The sequence below is a fragment of the Engystomops pustulosus genome, chromosome 4, assembly GCF_040894005.1.
Source record: "Engystomops pustulosus chromosome 4, aEngPut4.maternal, whole genome shotgun sequence".
Taxonomy (NCBI): domain Eukaryota; kingdom Metazoa; phylum Chordata; class Amphibia; order Anura; family Leptodactylidae; genus Engystomops; species Engystomops pustulosus.
Genome location: NC_092414.1, coordinates 54,971,078 through 54,991,939, shown reverse-complemented (window position 1 = coordinate 54,991,939; position 20,862 = coordinate 54,971,078). Strand labels below are relative to the sequence as shown.

At 37.7% G+C, this 20,862-nt stretch overlaps 1 protein-coding gene across 18 annotated transcripts in view; it reads left to right on the top strand.

Moving 5' to 3' along the window:
• Window positions 1-20,862, top strand: part of TENM2 (teneurin transmembrane protein 2) — a 1,545,179-nt gene that overhangs the window by 991,459 nt on the left and 532,858 nt on the right. For all 18 annotated transcript variants that reach the window (XM_072145937.1, XM_072145941.1, XM_072145939.1 and 15 more), the window contains one exon: window positions 14,208-14,327. In XM_072145937.1, the coding sequence (XP_072002038.1) occupies window positions 14,208-14,327 (120 nt within the window). The remainder of the gene's footprint in view (window positions 1-14,207; window positions 14,328-20,862) is intronic.

Below are 20,862 nucleotides of genomic sequence, written 5' to 3'. Positions count from 1 at the left end.
GATTACCCAAGTAACAATACATAAGGCATGAGCATTGGAAACCCCTTTAAAATGAAATATGCATCTGCTACCTGTAGGCTGTTATTAATAGCTGGAAGTAATATTTCCAATATCATGCCCATAATGGGAAACCTTTCACAAAAGCTTTTTTCAGAACAAAAATAGGAAAATCCCAGCATTCTCCGAATCTTGATAGCAATCCAAACTTTATTGATAAAAACAGCATCACATCATAGTCAACAAGGTGCAATACAGCAAATCAGCTTTGTCGACTATGAGGTGATGCTTTTTTATCAATAAAGTTTGGGTTGCTATCAAGTCAGCCAGAGTTCTAGGAGTCTTCTTCGTTGCTCTGCATGCATATCCCTTGAGCCTCGGATTTCTTCCGCTCATCGGACTAACTACAAACAGAGCAGTGAACTGGCATTTCTTGGAAAGACTTACATTAAACACTGTAGATATATCTTTATTGCTTTTTACCTGTAGCTTTATAGGCTATTCTATATTGCATAATTGCCTATGGGATGATTGAAGCGCCTTTTACACAGGACTGTAATCAGTTTAATTATTATTTATGTTAATTGCAAAATTATTGCTTAGCAACACTGGATCCTCTTGTTTAACAGTAATGGAAAATGTATGGGGAATTAGGGAAAACAATCATATGATACCCAATAAATAAACACCAAACACATACTGTATGTTTTTCAAAAACACTCATCAAAATAATATAAGATCAGGGATTTTTGACCAACTTCTCCTACTGGTTTACAACTTTAACAGCTATGTCCAACTGTTACCTTTGAAAATTAAAGAAGCAATAAGTCACATGTTCATCCTGATACTCCTCTCACTAGTGAGAATGTGATGCCCCTTCTATGGAGAGCTGTGGGTACCATTCTTGTGATCAGTGTGGGTTCCATCAGTTGGACTTTCAACAGTTGGGCCCTCAGGTGGTTAACTTAGATAATTGAGACAACCCCTTAAAGCTTATCCCCTTAAAGCTTTCCAAATGTAACCATCTTGTTTCAAAGCCTACATCTTTATTCAAATTACCTTCTTGGTGAATCAAGGGTATGTGTGCATCTGTTGGTGCCCCCATTTTCTTCAGCAGCAAGTTAGAGCTGAGCATCATAGGAAAAGAACAGTGCACCACGGACACAGCCCCATCCATAGTAGAGTCACATTTCTAAAAGGCTATAAACTAAATTTTGTTTAAAATGACAGACCGTAAGAAGCAGGAAATGTATGTCTGGAAAGCATATAAACAATGCAGCGGTCGACTAACTTTAATATGTTCCCTATGACTAACTGCTTGGCCAGATTAATAAATAGGGGGGTTTATTATACTCAAGGTAAAAACTATCTTGTTCCATTTAAGCCTTAGTTGTTTCTTATATTGTAGAAATAATTCTCAGTTGTACATTCTGTAGTTATGTGACTAGTATTAATCTTCATATGCCGCAATTACTGTACATTTCAAACGATGAAATTGTTATTTTACAGATAATAAAATTTGTGTTACATCACGATTTTGTGAATAGAAAGCAAAAAAAAGTACAGTACACCTCAGTGTGTTAGTGGTGCCATAAGGAAACAGCACGAGCTTTGCAGGCTAATGTGTAATGCAGATATATATCCAACAGCTCGCCATCTGGATGAATATTTTTTCACTCGTTTTCTCAAAGTAAGTTCAAGTGATTCTTCAGGACCTACATTCCCCCAGACTCCTAGCAGTGCCATGGCATATAATTGGTCTTCTTATCTAAATTGTCTAAGTATGTCTGCCATCTCTCTTATGAGAACATCAAGGTTGTAAGAACATTATTTCAAGGAGATAAATAGATTATGGGGACAGCCTTAATGAAACAAAGAGCTTTAGGGCTGATGTGCCACAAAGGTTTCTTGTTGGGCTGTTATGCTTCGGATGTGATAGATTGTTAAATGTAAATTACTATAAAATGTCAAGAATTTATTGCATTATTTCATTATTTTAGCTATCACTATATGAAAGCAGCCAATGACCAGTGGGCTGCTTTAAAAAAGGAAAAAATACTGTAACAGTTCAACAATACAGTAAATACAATTTTAAGGAAAAGTGAAATAACTACATAAATAGTTGCAGAAATGCAATTTTTAACATGCTATTTTTTTTCAAATAAAAAGTTTATTTGCGGTAGCATTATAGGACACCTGTCATACAGGTCTCTGTAACTAATTCTGTCACGACCTGTTGGAGCAGCTCACAAGGATCCATCCCAGCCTTTAACTAGGTAATACATACATAAAACATTCGAAAATCATTTTTTCTTTATTATGTAAATAAACTTGGGCACATAGAGAAAGTGATGTCATCCCTGTTATCGCTCCTCTCTCCTCCCCCTGCTCATGTCCGTGTGTAATGTATAGTAAAGCATTGCTTGTGCTTTATATGCAGACATGCTGCGTTCTGCTATACACATGTGTCAGACACAGACATCAGTTACACAAGTACCTGACATCAGGGCAGATTCCAGCCTTTTTTCTGCTGAAGGCAAAAATTTAAAATCCTGCCCCCCCACCCGATGATCCTACCTTCTACACACTAGTAGTCAGTCAATGACACAGACATTAGTGACACCTAGTACCTTACGGGTGATGATCTGCTCCAAGAGGACTTTTTTACGGCCATACACACACAGACTGCAGGGGGCGCCAACACCAGGAATCGCATAGAGGAGCTAGCACCATGAGTGTCACATCATTATACAGGCTGTCAGTCATGTGTATAGGAGTATCACATGCACACACAGGCTGCAGAGGGGGTTGCCTCCAGCGCCAGGAAGCATCTAGAGGAGCCAGCACCAGGTGTGTCACATCATTATACAGATTGTCAGTCATGTGTATAGGAGTATCTCATACACACATGCTGCAGAGGGAGTGGCCTCCAGCGCCAGGATGAACCTAGAGGAGCCAGCACCAGGAGTGTCTCATCATTATACAGGCTGTCAATCAGTCAAACACTGGGGGTTGTGGCTGTGCCTGACACTCGTGAATAAGCTGGACTGCTGAATATGATATCGACTCATTGGACCCATACCAGGTCATTTACATACAGTTTTAGGTCCAGATAGTTTAAGTTTACAGGCATGTAGAGTGACAATGTAGGGATTGGGGCAATGCTTTCTAAAGGCAGTTTATAAAAATCTATTCCGTTTGGGGGGACAACTATCCTGATCCCAACCCCAACCTTTCTTGTGTGTTTTACAGAGATTTGAAAACTGTGCAGTATAATAAACACTTCACCTGTTTGTGAAGTAGCAAAAGTATTGTGTCAAAAAAGAAAAATAGAGTGAAGCAAAAGAACAAGAGCAGACGAAGAACAGAAGAGTTGAGGATATGGGGCTCCGTTAACCTGGTTTCATCACTCATAATGTGGGGAGGGGGTGTATTATGCATAATATGCTTCTCTGTATTATCACATTCTACCTACAGTATTGCCCCATTATGTCAGATAAAAGGGATTATTCAGAAATTATACATCGATTCAGAGATCATATTTCTTTTCCTGACTTTTTTCTAATGTAGCACAAAAAGTCAATTTCTAACCAAACCATTATTATAGATAAAGGAAGCAAGAAGGTTTTCATGTGCCATGTAATACCCCTGTATTATTTGATATCCTTGATAAGATTGCTATATTTATACCGTAGAGGGAAAAAATATGTTTGCCCTTTACCTTAGGTGATGTTTGCTGCATAAGAAATTATCCCAAAAACTTTGATAAAAGAAAAGTTGTAAAAATAAATACCTTATCAGGACGTGCCGTCTTTGCTTCTGGCACTTTTCATGTGGCATTTCAATGAATTAAGGTCAGCATTGTGCTAGAACCTGATGCCTTTTCCACAGGCATTTCCCTATTTTATATGTTAGGAAAATGTAAATAGGAGGATGTGATTGTACGATTCTGATGCATTTTTTATACCCTCCACAAGAACATAACTTAAATCACCCCAAGGTAACAACCAGGCAGACACTTTAATGCAAATATCCAGCATTAAGTCTGGCAAGTATATTCATAGTTTTAATAAAGCTTGCCCGATGAAAGACTTCTTTGCAGCATTAAATGAGAGAGTTTTCTGCTAAACTTGTGCTGACTCCTGATAAATGACGACACAGCAAAAACTAATATTGCGCAAAACTGTATATTATTAAAAAAACAGCATCAAGAAAGATTTTGAAATTAAATATAAAAATACAGGTATAGTAATTTCAAACCAAACTCAAGAAAAATAATGCCTAGTTCTGCTCCTAAAAGTACGAAAGCTGTAAGATTTATAAACTCATTAGCAGGAAGACATAGGAGAGGAAGAGAAAATAGAGACGCTCAATAGGAAAGGATGTAAAGTTCATAGACGTGGATGTGTAATTAGAGCTTATTTCTAACCAAGGAGGTTATTTAATAAAGTGATATAGAGTGGTCTATGGTAATCTGGATTTAAAGATATAGGTCCCTTTAAGTGGACAACTAGAAAGTATAGATTTAAAGGTATGCAAGAGATTTTAATACCTAACTGCTCTCTTTATATATTAACTTCAGTATTGCAAAATATACACAATATATAGAGCAAATAAAGAGTTTTATTTAATTTTTTCTTCTTTATTTTACCAATTACATGAACACACTATGCAAGTAATGATAAGCTTATGGCCCTCATCGCTGCAAGGGAGTTTTGCTAAATGTGTTGCACTTGAAAAAATCCTATTTGTTCTCAGTCTTCCAGGAGGTTTTAAAGCACCATACAGTATGTGGCTCCCACTGTGCAATGGTATAACATGTGATAACATGCACTACTTGTTATGTGGATCTTAGTAGTAGTCTATTAACTGGTATCATCAATGTCATAGATCGGTTTATTTCTTTATTTATTTGCCATCACTTGATTAATTTTCCTCTGTGTATGTAAACCAAGGTTTTTTGTTACTGGACAATAAGGCAAAAAAAAAGGACTATGTCCTTCTAAAAATGTTCTGGCAAGAATAGACAAAACACTGCTTTAGCTGCTTACTGGGACCAGACAATTGCCTAAAGGAGCCCTTACTGCCTAGTAGATAAATATGATTGTGGTTAGTGTGGATGAAACTATCTTTCAGATTAAGTTTAATACATTTAATAAAGGCCTCACCCAAGCATCCCTTACTTGAGAATGGTTCATAGCGTAGTACATTGTGTATTGGATACACTCGAGATGCATTCACTTGTTTTTGACAAAGTTTTTGGTTTACAATCCTCTAATAGAGGTTTTCTGAGATCCATTAGAACATAACTAGAAGCTTTGCTATTCTGTAAGCATTTTCCTTATCAAATAGAAAAAAGCATTTCTGGCTTTAGATTTCGGCATCTCTGTTGATGAGATCTGATTGTGGAGATCAAATGTGTTTCAGCCTAGGCACATACAGAGATTTCTTTCGTGCCGCTTGAGGCTCTCGCTCACAAAGGCAAAAGACACTTCCCCCCAGTCCTTCCATTTTTCAGACAAATTGGCAATTTTCAACATATGTCCAAAAGATTACTCTGAACAAACAGGGGTTATAACAGGTTACTCGATGCTGATAGACACTGCCAATCTGCATGTAGAAATGACACAATGGATAAATAATGTAAGTCGCCAAGAACAATACAGAATGTCACCTCAATATTTTGCCTTATAGCCTTTCTAAAAAGGGGAGAAACGATTTTAAGATTATGGTGTTTTGTCTGTATATGGAAAAAGTGTGATATACAGCTTCTGTTTTTTTATTTGATTTGTTTAGGTTGCAGCAGAGATAGAAGCATTACATGTATCCTACGTTCAATAACTCTGGCCATACCTAAGAGTGGCGGATTCTTCTTCTCGAAATGTCCTTGTGTATGATGTGTCTGACTCCTATCATAATCATCTGTTTGCGTAGGCAGAATAAGGGACTTCTGATCTAGTAGTGGGTTAGTGGTCACGGTATTCGGCGTGGGGATAGATGATTAATATTCTTAGTCAGAAAACCCCTAAAACAGTTGTTCATATGCTACTCTGGAATACTGGAGACACATCTCGTAAGCATCTAGAAGGGACGGTCTTGTCTCCATTTTGTGAGTTTTCTTTGTGGATAATAATAATCTTAATTTATAAAGGGACATCAAATTGCGTAGCCCTTTACCAATTATGGGAAACAAATCCAAATTAAAAATACATTACAGAGTAATAACAGTCATATGGAATAATAGGTATGAGAGCGCCGCTTGCAGGAGCTTATAGTCTATGAGGAAGTAGGGGATGACACGAGGTATAAAAACTTGTATATTGGTTCAGCCATTTTTATAAGGGAATTGAATAAAAATAATTTAATAAATAAAAATCCTGCTGCTTGAACCAGCCATAGGCCGCCGTCTTATATAAAAAGTCCATGGTCAATGGGACTGTAGAGAAGCCTGTAGCTTGGTACCTGCCATTTTCTGGAAACAGACAGGGGGAGTACCCAGAATTGGTTAATAAAGAGAGAGTTAAAGTTGCATGCAGTTAGCCAGTGTGATAGGCCTGCCTAAATAAATGGGATAGAACAGAAAAGGACATTTTGAATTTAATCTTAAAAAATATAGATTTTTTAAAATTCTCTAGAAAGAACTCTAAATCAATAAGTTACTTTATGAATTGCTCTCTAATTGGATAGAAATTCAAGATAAAAAAATATTTTTCAGTAAATACGGTATCTAACCAATTTTCTGCAAGTGATGAGACATTTTGTGACCCTAGTGCAGTGATGGCGAACGTTTTTGAGACAGAGTGCCCAAGCTACAACCAAAACCCACTTATATGTTGCAAAGTGCCAACATGACAATTTAAGCAGTAACGTATTGCTCCTTGCTATAGCATAGGTTTTATTGGCCTCCTGCATTCACCAATACATTAGAAAGATGATGGAGAATTTTGGATTGTAGCTTTCCATTCAGGTCCCCTGAAGAGGGAGAACCAGGGTCCCCCGAGCAGGAGCTCCAATAACAAACCATCTCTATCCACACCTTCTCGCTCCTCCTGTAGTCCTGGCAGCCAAGAATGTCTCTTAAAAATAGCTCTGATCATGGCATGTCCTGGGCTGTATTGGATCACACTGGATGCCCACAGTATTGGTCCTGAGTGCCACCACTGCCCTAGTGCATGACTACGGGGTAAACTGTTATCTTAGACCCAGGCAATTGACAAAAGCAGAACAATATGATAATTATATGAGGACATTTTAAGGCAGGAATAATTTAATTGCCCATCATTTTCCTGTCTGTTTTCTTCTTGATTCTGCAATTGTTATGATCCATCTGCTTTATTTACTAACCAGGCATTCAGTCTAAGTGATAAAAAGTAAATGATTTTTCAAAAAAATGTTATTCAGAGTCTTCAGAGACCTTCATTGTCTTTGTGAAGTTCTGATACAAGGCTCTAAGACACTTCACACAATATTGGATTGGTTACTTTTTGTTCTAGTACATTATAGTCATTATTATGCTTGCACCCTGAATTAGTTAAGCTTCACATCTATCATTTACTTGGAAAAACAATGGAAGGGATTGCATCTTATGTCATTTGAGATTACTTAGACAGGCCACCGTGGCAAAAGACATAGATTACTCCGAGGATTCATTGGGGAAATTGTCATTTTATATTTCATACAATAAATCCCTCCTTAATAGCTCCTTGATTGCTTAATTTTCTGGGAAATCATTTGCAGCCAATTTCTTTATTCAAGTTACCATAATAAATAGAAACTTAATGGTCATTAATGTTCATCAATCATCTATTACGAAGAGAGGAAAAACTTTCCTAGTTTTCATTATCTGGCTGGTCAATGCTAATTCTCCTTTCCCCACCATTGCTAATGAAACTGATGACTCTACAAAAGGTTTCCTCATTACACTTAATTTTGGCTCTTGCTCAAATTACCTTGATGAGAACTTGACACATGTCAGTCAAAAGCTTATTACAATGTAATTTTACCAAAACGATTCCAATTACCCTTCTTGAGCTTCTGTGGTGTCATGTGATGCTACTGTGCCATAGTTTCCATAAATGGCTACTGCTATTCTGCACGCTCGTACAAATAGCCTCAAGCTCTCAATCCATATAATAGTTCATGTTGACAACTACTATTTGTTATTCTCCCAGATGGAATTAAAAACAAATTAGTTTCACAAACAAGCCTTGTCTCATCTTCCTTATTGTGTAAAAATGGAGATGGGCATATGCTTATGTATACAGAGCCATGCAAGCTCTTTCTGGAATGCAATAAGGCTAGTAAGGTCACCGGAGATGTGCTGTATCTTTGACATAGCTGAAATATATGTGCATTTAAACCTATTTAAGATAATATATTTCTTGTTTTCAATATTTTTATTCAGCAGTGTTAACATAAATAGGGTGCTGTCTACTAAGCTTATACTATGGTAATAGGCAATAACTTGATTAATAATGTTATTATTCAAGCAACATTTGACAAGTCATTCATTATAATCAAAATTACATTATCCATGCAGTAAAATAGCTAAATCTTGCGTTTGTTTGTCATCAGTATTGAAGAATACTTGTTGGAGTCAGACTTGTATTTTATCTTTTAAACCAGATAGTGTAACATATCCCAACCTCTAAGCTGTTAATAACTGATTGAAGGGTTTATTCTACTTTCTGTACACAATTATGGGGGCAGTCCTCTTTCTGCTGTGGGAGGTTATGGGAGGTTATTGAATAATAATAGAAGGTAGTTCATTCAGATGTGACCAGTAAGACAAAAAAGACATCGCTGTACACACTCAATGGTGGCTTTGCAAAAAGCAGCCATGATGCTTCTTGCTCTGGCCCTGACTGTTAAGAGATTGTAGGGCACTAAATAGCTGGGGTAACTGCTGGGTCTGAGCATATGCCTTTCAGCTCTGCAATTAGCCTGTATACCTGTATTCCAATTGAAATCAAAGCTAATACATGTATCCTGTTAGAGAAAAATAAGCCACAATAAAGGAAAAAAAAACACTAAACCTCACACTGCAGCATTAACGGACATCTTACGTGCAGGCTCATCACCTCTAGGGGTGGATGGCAGGGTTTTTCATTCATTCCAGGAGGTCTCTATTCCAGTGCTCATGTCACCTGAGAGAACCTCATAGCCTAGCCGTCTCCTAAAATATTCATGCCTCCTCCTACGTTCACCCTTGTTCTCTCTTGCTTCTCACAGACAGTCGGTGACATCAGCCAGCTGACTGAAAAACTGGCGCATGTGCGAGATGTCTTACCTTGCAGAGCCGGCAGGTTATTACTGCGGCTGTGCAAGTAAAGAGTTTTGAGTGTTTGAGTTTTGAAGACAACCATCTGACGTCACCGACTGTCTGTTGTTTAACCTTTATTGGCTTTTTTTGGGCTGGGGGGTCACAAAATTTTTTTTTCAGTAATTGATTTTTATGAGTTTTTTTGTTTTATGCACCAAACAACATAGCTAACATGCCACTTATGTTCTATGGGTCCATATGGTTATGGTAACATCCCATTTATATAGCATTTTTATGTTTGATTTGTTCTACAAAATAAAAACTCATTTGGAGAGAAAAATGCCTTGATTTTTGCATTACCATATACTAAGGTGCGTAATATTTTTATTATTTTGTAGATTGAGCTGTTTTAGGGCTTATTTTTGGCGGTATGAGTTGTACTTTTATTGTAATTTTTAAAATTAAACTTGCACTGCCATACTGTTGTATGCAAATGCATAGGCTGACAGCTGCACTGCTGGGTCTGACCCAGCAGTCACTCAGGTAAGGCAGCCATGGGGGCCTTCATCAGAAATGGAGATGATCAGCTCCGCCATACTCGGCGCGTGGGGGAGGGGGCGATCGATGAGAGAAGTGGGTAACCCTTTTAGGTGCTGCAGTCATGTTTGACCACAGCCCCTAAAGGGTTAAACAGCCAGGATCGCAACTATCGGCTGTCTTATACAAGTGGCCTCCTGCACGGATCACACAGGCTCTGCTTCTGTGCCTGTGCAATCCACATGACGTAGGGAAACGTCATGGTGGCCCTTGTAGGAACTCACCATGATGTTCCCCAATGTCATGGTGGCTTAAGGGGTTAAATATGAATGTTTTTCTGTGCAGATTCACAGGACATCAAACTGCACATATTTAATAGAATTCAAATAGAAGGCTTAGATCCTTTGTTACTGCGTATAATACTTTCATGTGTCAGGAAAATCTTACACATGAATAAATTCCCTTATAATATTTCAAGTGATCACAATGTAGTCTATAACCTTCTGACTTACTACACTAAGTAGATTGGATACACAGAAATCTTAATAAACACTGCAGACTGATTTTAAGCACAGAATATGACTTTTTGGAAGTCTCTTGAAAGTTTCGGTTCAGCCATGTTGCCATCACTTATATGTTATTTCCATCTCCCTAAAGGCAGCATTATCATACAGACAGACAATTACTGGTGTCAGCAAACATGTTGCTGCGGTTCACTGAATGATTAGTGCTTGATATTCTGTTGAAAGAATAATTTCTGCATATCAGTACAATAAGCAGATAAGCCACGATATAGGCATATCACACCCGACATCCCGGCTTCCCACATTATCATCATTCAGCTATCACAAGCTGCTTTTTCCCAGAAAGAAAATAATATATTTTAGAAGGTGTAGCTGTTACAATTAAGCCCACGGGAACATGAAGAGACAAGAGATGTGTAGTTTGCATGTGCTTTCTAGTATGACAAATGTATAGCAATGTTTCCAGGTAACACATTCACCCAGTTATCCACAACGCTGTCAAATTGTATTGGCAAACAGCAAATTTTAAATACATTAATGTTCATAATGTATGATTAATTCTAAATATATTTTTCAAATGCTGTGTCATTAGTCGTTACCCTCATTTTCCTTTTGTTTGGTATCATTTTTGTCTAATTGTCCTAAATATTTATGCAATAATGCCCCTGCTGCCCAAGCCCAACTAGGCTTAATAAGAAGTGACTCATACAATGGGTGTCATATGTGAGTATTGTATATCAGAACCATAAGGGAACCATTGGATGTGTTAGATGTTTCCTTAGACGACAAATCGCCAAAAGAGCCAAAAAATTTCAGCCAATAGAGAGAAAAATAAAAATGTTAGCCACTGCCTGATACTGGAGTCTACAAGTCAATGGAGCAATTTTACTTCAAAAGCCCGGGAATGGGGCTTTTGGAGGGGCTATCCCCACGTATACAGTGTCCTGTTTGTGTGACATTTTTATATGTTACACTGGGATATCCCAACAGTCTTTCTATCTTTTCAGACTGGAACATGGACCATGCTGTGATCTCTCACGTAATTTTATTGTGTCTTGTGGTATACTTTTGTGTCATTTACTAATAGCCCTACAGAGTTTTCGTATCACTTGCTGCTTAGCAATGGGCTTTATGGGAACCTGTCAAAACCTTTTTTTATGAAACAGGTGGTTACAAGTTCCCTTTAGTGGAACAGTTACTCTGTTGTACATTGAGTTGTACACTTTTTTGGGGGTGCATATCTCTTGAAGTTACTGTCTCCCCACCTCCAAAAATCTATAACTTTTTATTTTTACGCTTAAAGAGCTTTGTGATGGTTTGTATTGAATATTTCATGCGTGTACTGGGAAGCGGGGAAAAAAATTACAAATGCAGTGAAAATGGTGAAAAAACGCATTTGCACCATTTTCTTATGGGTTTGGCTTTTACGCCTTTCACTGTGCCCCCCAAATTACATATTTACTTTATTCTTTGAGTCAGTACGATTACGGGAATACCAAATTTGTGTAGGTTTTATAATGTTTTCATGCATTACAAAAATTAAAACCACCTGTACAAATTTTTTTTTATTTTGCCATCTTCTGGCACTAATAACTTTTTCATACTTCATGGTACATAGCTGTCGGTGGTGTCATTTTCAATTATATAATTTTAAGGACTGTGCAACCTTTTGATCACTTTTTATAGATTTTTTTATATTTTTCAAAATGGCCAAAAAGTGTTTTTTTTCTTTACTATTTTTCAGACTCCCCACCCCAGGGTACTTTAACCCTAGGTTGTCTGATCGATCCTATCATATACTGATACACATTGCAATGAAAGGGTTAAAACGAGACAGCCTCGGGTCTTCAGAAGAGCTGATCGACGGATCACCGCTCTCCTATGACAACAGGATGGTGGCACCGCCGGCTAGCACCGATCGCAGGTGTTACCGGTGAATCTTTGCTGCAATGTGCAGCAAAGACTTACCGGCTATGGAGAGGGCTCAGCCCGCGAGCCATCTCCATGCACTGGGACCCGACATGTGCAGTGAATATGCGGCGGGCAGTCATGAACTGGTTAAAGTTCTGTAATATTCACTGCCTATAACAATGAACTAGTGTCCCTGACATTTCATTAGTAATGTTCAGGCAGTTACTAAAGTTAATATGACTTGTAGGTTCAGGTGACAATTAGAGAGCTGATTGCTGATATGTTGTTAATTTGTTACATGTCTGATGTGGAGATGTAGGATTATCTTGTCCTCTGATGCAATCTATTCAATAGGTAAAATACAAACGGCATTGATGCCTTGTCAAGTTCCACAATTTAATTAATTGCCAGTGAAGGGTATCATCACCTGTTTCCACAAATGACATATAGGAGAGTCTAATTGGCTGGTTATGAAGAAGTAATTTGATACCACTATATCCATTTAATTATCTATCATATATCACTAATTATCTCTCATAGATGGATGTATCAATGTACAGGTAGAAAATAGTCTCTGAGTAATACATAAGTGCATTATGTGGAAGCACTAAAAATGTAACAAGAAAAACTTTCTTTTGGGGATTTTTCTTTAAAAACTGACATTTTGTTCTTTTGGTCTAAAAAGGTTTATTATAAAAATAGCAAAGCAGTTAATCTTCTGCCCACTGCTTGTACTCATGACTTAAATGAACCCTTCTTGTCCTTCAGTGTAGTAAGTGATCAGAACTCACTGTGGGCTGTAGAGTGGCTGTAAGCAATGTGTGCCAATCGTGATATTCCCCTCTGGTGCATAATGTACCTGATAAACTAATAGCCTGTGACCTCTTGGTCTTTCCTGGCAGTGAATAGTGTATAACCTGGTGCATGCTATTTGCAATGTGATGAGCTGTGCTCTGCCCCTTCTTGGCATGCGGGTGATGTAGGTGTAAGAAAAGATGCAATTCTGGTCCATGCTCAGGCCACGCTTGGATTCCTGTCCAGAGGAAAGCGTTTGGTCCATGAAATCCAGCCATCACACAGTCCAGAACCAAGTAAGGTGGTGTGTTATAGTCCAAAGAGTGTCTTTTATGTGGAACACTGTTTGGTCTAAGAGAAGATGCTGTAAAGTTCATTGGGGGGGATTTTATCATGGCTTGAAAGCCAGTTTTGGTGGTTTTCAATGGTGTAAATGCTTGGCAGTGAGGATCGGGAAGTGGGCCAGACTAACCTACTTTCTGCATCAGCTGTTAATTGTGCCAGGCTGTAGCAGAATACTACACCGGATAGGACCTGGTGTAGAATGGATGGAGGCTGGAGCCTTATAGTATATAAGTGCATTGTACACCAGTGACGGAGGTAATTGGAGATGAGCAGACAGACAGCAGATAACTCTTACCTATAAAGGCGGTCCCCTACTTAAGGACAATCGACTGACATACGACCCCTAGTTACAAACGGACCACTGGATATTGATAATTTATTGTGCTTTAGTCTTAGGCTACAATAATCAGCTGTAACAGTTATCACAGGTGTCTATAATGAAGCTTTATTATTAATCCTGATTCTTATGACAACCCAACATTTTTAAAATCCAATTGTCACAGAGACCAAAAATGTTCTGGCTGGGATTACAATGATAAAATATACAGTTCCGACTTACATACAAATTCAACTTAAGAACAAACCTTCAGACCCTATCTTGTATGTAACCCGGGGACTGCCTGGTACTCACTTTGCCACCAGACTAGTGATTAAAACTTTATGAAGATTTGAATCCTTCGGCCCACCTCCACAAAGGATTACCTTGGAGGAGTGCATTTAAAATTCCTGAATTTAGTTTGTGAATTGGGATAGCTTGATAAAATATTTTTATGCAGCGATATTAAGAGAAAGAAACTAACATAATTTAATCACTGATTTAAATTATTTCTTTTCAGGGAAGGAAAGTCCAAACTCCAAATGCTGTTATTCTGAGAGTGGTGGAGTGACAAAATTAGGAAACCACACGAATAGCAGGTATCCAAAAACTCCATGCCATCTGGATCTCTACTCTGAAGGTAAACACTACAAATTTTTTTGTTGTTCATCAAATAACCTGGCTGTCATTATTGGCATGATTAGTATTTATTATTATATCATAAAATATTGTGTAAAAAATACAATTTCAATCTAAAATACAGAACATTTTGGATAAAACATAATTTTTTTCACACACTCGTATTCAACTATTAGGCAATGTAAACAACAAAACGTATAGAGCACAAGACATTTTCAAAGGTTTAGCTACCTAAACCGTACATTCATATCGAGGGGAGTGGTTTAAAAAAAATCCCAGAATTTTTCACAGAAACAGACCTAGGTATAGAAAAATATGTTTGCAACTAATCTGCTGTATACAACCAGAACTACCTCCTGTTGTCCTATAAGAGATTGCATCAAATGGCAGTTAAACATCATTTTTGATGACTCATTGGGGGAAATTATTAAAGGGGTATTCCGGGAATATGAGCTTCTGATACAAAAACCCATGATGATATAAATAAATGAATATAAGAAAACTCAACGTCATTAGTCACAAAATGGAGCTTAAATAGCTTGATTTTATGATTTACTAAATTTTATGGCCTCTCTCAAGTATGCAGTGTTATCACCAAGATGGCCGCCACTGGAAACTACAAGACCCATAATCCTTTAGTTCTCAGTAACTTCTCCTTCCTCTTATGCTCTGCTCCCAGTGATGCTGTAACAAAGTGTCCTGCTCTGTTACCACAGTAATGATGTGTGTAACTGCCATCCCTGCACATCACAACACTAGGCAAACTGGATGCACTGCAACCAACCGACATACATAATGGTCATCACATGACCTGCCCAGGCAGGTGCAGAACATGTGATGTGGACCTGTGACCAGCGGCCATCTTCTGTCCTGTGTCTGCTCCGCTAGGAGGAAATTAACGGACTAAATAAAGGGCCAGTAGCATTTTAATTCTTCATTACAGTGTATGTTTCTGCTACAGTGTTTTTCTGCTAAGGGGAGAAAAATTTTAAATAACTAATTACATATTAGCTTATATTTTAATGACCCATTTGTATATGAATTATGCTGATTCCTGGAATACCCCTTTAATACAATTTGTATTTGACTTGGTTGTTTATGTTCAATTCCATTTTTGTTTTATCAGAATTCATCAAATGAATCGATGTATGTTGTTGTATTTCTCATGATATAGGGGCACATGTATCATAGTTTTATCTCTCTGTGGAGAATTTTTTAGACATTTGGCAGCTCTTTTTTTGCGCCTTATGTATGATCCAGTCTTTTTACTTGTGATACATGTTCAGGTTTTCCTATCCTGGCAGGCGCAAATATTGGCTTCTTTTTGAGACTTTTATTTTGCCTCAAAATCTCAAATCCACACAGACAAAAGCCACATGAGAGGGTTATATGCAGGAGTGGACACTACTGTTAATTTTAGGATTTGAGGCACTGTCCTGCATTTTAAAGTGCTCTAGTCACACCACAGGGAGATGACGACATATGAGGCTACAGTCATACGTGGTGTTAAGGGTGCGGCCACACGTAGCATTTTAATTGCGCTTTAATTGCATTTTGAAACCTATGACAACAGCTGAAGATAGGTGATTTGCCAAATTACAATACTATTAACGTTTGCATTTACAAAACACACAGTAAACAGGATGTTAAAATATGCGTTAATGTTGTGTTTATATTGCGTTTTGTAAACGCAAATGTTAAAAGTAATGTAAGCCAAATCACCTCTCCTCAGCTGTAGTAATAGGTTTCAAAACACAATTAAAGCACAATTAAAATCCTACGTGTGACCTCTGCCTTTGAAGTAACCAATACATTTTAAAAAATGTAAAGGCAAAAATTTCAGAATTTTCAAAAAAAACTGGCTACTGTGCAAAATTTTAAACATTTAAAGCATGTGAAATAATTCCAATTTACATGTTAAAATTGGGTCCATTAAAAAAATCCTTCCTTTGCACCTGCCCCGGACCAGGTGCAGATTTGCGCCTAATAAGTTGCAAAAATAAGCATAAAAAGTGATACACAAGTGAAAAGTTGGGAAAACAACTGGGAAACTAAGATACATAAGTTAAACTGCACAAGGTGCAGGCCGAGCGTACTTGAAAAACGACAAGTGAAAAGTCGTGAAAAAGTTGCAAATACAACAAAAGTCACAAAAATGAGACAATTTGACTACCAGAAATAATGATATGTGTCCCCCATAGTTATTTTGTTTTGGGGTTTGTCACAAATGTTGTTTTTTTGGTAAACATGTCCCTCTACGGAGCAATTGATCTTGATGAATTTGGTATCTGGAGTCTGAATTTAGTTCAGTATTGTGAAAACTAGTCTAAGCAAATACTATATTTGGAGCAAGCAGGGTCTATTTTAAAGTGACTTTGTACTGTCCTATGTCCATTTGGCGCAATGGAAAGTCGCAAAACAACATTTTGTACCATCAACTGCTCCAAAACAATGCCAAACATAGATAAAAGAAAACCCAATGATAATTTCCTCCCATTGAGTGACAGTGATCATTCTACTATACTGGCGCCTTAACTCCTCTGGGACTGCCCGCTGACTTTCAACTTCAGTGGGCACAGGTCCCGAGTGTGCAGTGATGTCTTTAGACATAGCTGCAGTTTTCTACTGCTCCCGTGCTAGCCGCGGGAGCAGGACCTGGTTTCCTCATGTTAGAGACACCCATAGACAATAAGGAGATGGGAGATGCGCTTCGTTACCGCTTTTCCCTTCTCCGCTCCTCACAGCATCGCACTGCCGCCAGCTCCATAAACTTAGCGCTCACGTGACCGCTGGGTCTAAAGGGGTTAAACAGGGGTTAAAAATATACCCCACTAAACTACAAAAAGCATCACCATAGTCTCCCCATTTGCCCAAGAGTATACATATTATGCATCAAAACAACTGAGACAAAATAGGGAATTCATTATTAATGTTCATTATGAATTAATTTGAAAATTTAAAGTACTATAGATTAAAAAAAAGCTTTTTTTTTAACCCCAAATAAAAAATGTTTAAACTTTTATTACCTTTTTAACTAGCTCTATGAGTCCCGATAAAACAGTGCAAAAATATTTAAGGTAGCATGCAAAAATAAAAAGTTATGGCCCTAAAATCGGCGCATATGAAAATTCAGTTAAAATGCCCGGTCGCTAGAGATTTATCCTAAAAGCAGATCTCCAATCCCAAAAACTTTGCTGTTCAGTAAAGTTAAACTTTGTGGATATACAGGCGGTCCCCTACTTGCAAATTTGGCATCGGTGTCCACTGATAAATATTTATCAAACACTTGTTAACTTGTTTGCTTTGTAGGTTTTGCCTGGGCTCTGTATCTTTATTCTGTCTATCGTTGATTGATGTCAAATACAAAGAAAATTGAAACTATATACATATACTTCTAATACAGTGGGTTTAGTGGCACTTATTGATCTCTGTCACACCGCCTTGGGTGCAGCCACAAAGGGTCTTAACACCAAAAAGGGCCCCAATAAGAAAATTCGAAAAAAGTTTTTTGTGTATGTGGGCACGCTCAAAAACGGTCTCGGAAGTGAATCACAATATTTCAATATTTAATACCACATTCAAAGTATAGATAAAAAGTATAGATAAAAACATTCACAATGGTCTTGATATAATAACAGATGGTTGAATTACTACATGTACTGGAATTTAATTATTACTCGATAGCTCTGACAAATTTGAAGTGTGTATACACTTATGTGTTTACTGTAAACTTATGTGTTTACTGTGGACTGGTGTGTTCACTGTGAACTGTAAACTTTTGTGTCCACTGTAAACTTATGTGTTTTACTGTAAACTTATATGTTCACTGTAAACTTGTGTGTCCACCGTAAACCTATGTGTCTACTGCAAACTTATGTGTTTACTGCAAACTTATGTGCCCACTGTAAACTTATTTGTTTACTGTAAACTTTTGTGTCTACTGTAAACTTTCGTGTTTACTGTAAACTTATATGTTTACTGTGGATATCAGATAAAACAACGTTACACAAAAATCAATTGAACTTGCATGTATGAAGAAATATTAAAATGTCCAAAAAGTAAAAGACAAAAAACAATAATCAATAATGAATGTCCAAAGTTGTGAGTCCTAAAAAATAAAAATAAAAAATAAAAAGTAAAAAGTAAAAGTCCAAAATCAAAAAGCGAAATTCAGCTTTGTATAGTAAATTGATATCCAGGAGGTTTTGCTATTTAAACAGGATGCAGGGCCCTACACCTGTAAAGACTCATATATATTTTCGCCTTTTTACGAGATTTAAAATAGAGGTATAGACACTCACGGTTGGTTGGCAACAATGGTTCTGATTGTCCTTAAAATTATGTTGCTGCTCTCGATGTGCCGGGGTGGAGAAAAAAACAATCCAGATATCCACATATATTGTGGTTAGCGGCCTTCCACATGTAATGGAGTCTGTGGACGCCGTTTGAAAGCGTGATCTCAAGGCGTTGCGGGATGTTAGTCCACACGCATCCGCTAGACTGAATGGATCCTCCTCCTCCTAATCCAGATCGACCGACTGAACTGTGTCGCAAATAGTGTGACTGTACTGTGTCACAGATGGTGCCGTGCTACTCACTGGGTGCGGTCGTGCTCGTCAATGGATGTAGTCTTTCAAGTTGAGGCTCCAAGTGGTGCACTTTAGTTTGTAACTAAACTAAAGTGCACCACTTGGAGCCTCAACTTGAAAGACTACATCCATTGACGAGCACGACCGCACCCAGTGAGTAGCACGGCACCATCTGTGACACAGTACAGTCACACTATTTGCGACACAGTTCAGTCGCTCGATCTGGATTAGGAGGAGGAGGATCCATTCAGTCTAGCGGATGCGTGTGGACTAACATCCCGCAACGCCTTGAGATCACGCTTTCAAACGGCGTCCACAGACTCCATTACATGTGGAAGGCCGCTAACCACAATATATGTGGATATCTGGATTGTTTTTTTTTTTCTCCACCCCGGCACATCGAGAGCAGCAACATAATTTTAAGGACAATCAGAACCATTGTTGCCAACCAACCGTGAGTGTCTATACCTCTATTTTAAATCTCGTAAAAAGGCGAAAATATATATGAGTCTTTACAGGTGTAGGGCCCTGCATCCTGTTTAAATAGCAAAACCTCCTGGATATCAATTTACTATACAAAGCTGAATTTCGCTTTTTGATTTTGGACTTTTACTTTTTACTTTTTATTTTTTATTTTTATTTTTTAGGACTCACAACTTTGGACATTCATTATTGATTATTGTTTTTTGTCTTTTACTTTTTGGACATTTTAATATTTCTTCATACATGCAAGTTCAATTGATTTTTGTGTAACGTTGTTTTATCTGATATCCACAGTAAACATATAAGTTTACAGTAAACACGAAAGTTTACAGTAGACACAAAAGTTTACAGTAAACAAATAAGTTTACAGTGGGCACATAAGTTTGCAGTAAACACATAAGTTTGCAGTAGACACATAGGTTTACGGTGGACACACAAGTTTACAGTGAACATATAAGTTTACAGTAAAACACATAAGTTTACAGTGGACACAAAAGTTTACAGTTCACAGTGAACACACCAGTCCACAGTAAACACATAAGTTTACAGTAAACACATAAGTGTATACACACTTCAAATTTGTCAGAGCTATCGAGTAATAATTAAATTCCAGTACATGTAGTAATTCAACCATCTGTTATTATATCAAGACCATTGTGAATGTTTTTATCTATACTTTTTATCTATACTTTGAATGTGGTATTAAATATTGAAATATTGTGATTCACTTCCGAGACCGTTTTTGAGCGTGCCCACATACACAAAAAACTTTTTTCGAATATACATATACTTGTTTTTGAGAAGTCTTGGAGTGCTGCCATGTTCCTTTACTTGTATTTGGATAAACTTTCAGTTTTAGTTCCGGGTATACACCTGATTCTAAGGGTACATTGACACAGTGGTATGCCAGCCGAGTCAGCATACCGCTGTGCGCTGAAGAGGTGACTCCTCCCCCCTCCATAGAGAAAAGAGGCACACGGCCGCAAACACGGGGAAAGATAGAGCGTGCTCTTTCTTCTCCCCGTGTACGGCATAGATACCGCTGCCGGGCCACCATTTCCATCTATGGGGAGGTATATTCGGCTGCAAATTTGCAGCCACATATACATCCCCACGGACGGCCATGTGAATGCACCCTAAGTATCAGTATGCACATATATATATAGTCAATCCTGATTTATTTTTATTTCCTTCATCCTCCATACCCAGTCCTAGACTTTATGAACCACATCCTTCAATACAGACAGGATCCAGTTGGCAATATACATGGTAATACATTTGATTGGAAACGGGGACATGTTAAGTCTAAGAAAAATTGTATACAATTACCTTTGCAGTGCCGACGACAAGTTGACAAATAGAATATAGATTTTCCCAGTTGTCCCCTAAGTTAACATAATGCTGTTTTATCAAATGTTATGATATGCATTCTCTGCATTTAATTTCATATTTGTCTAAATATAA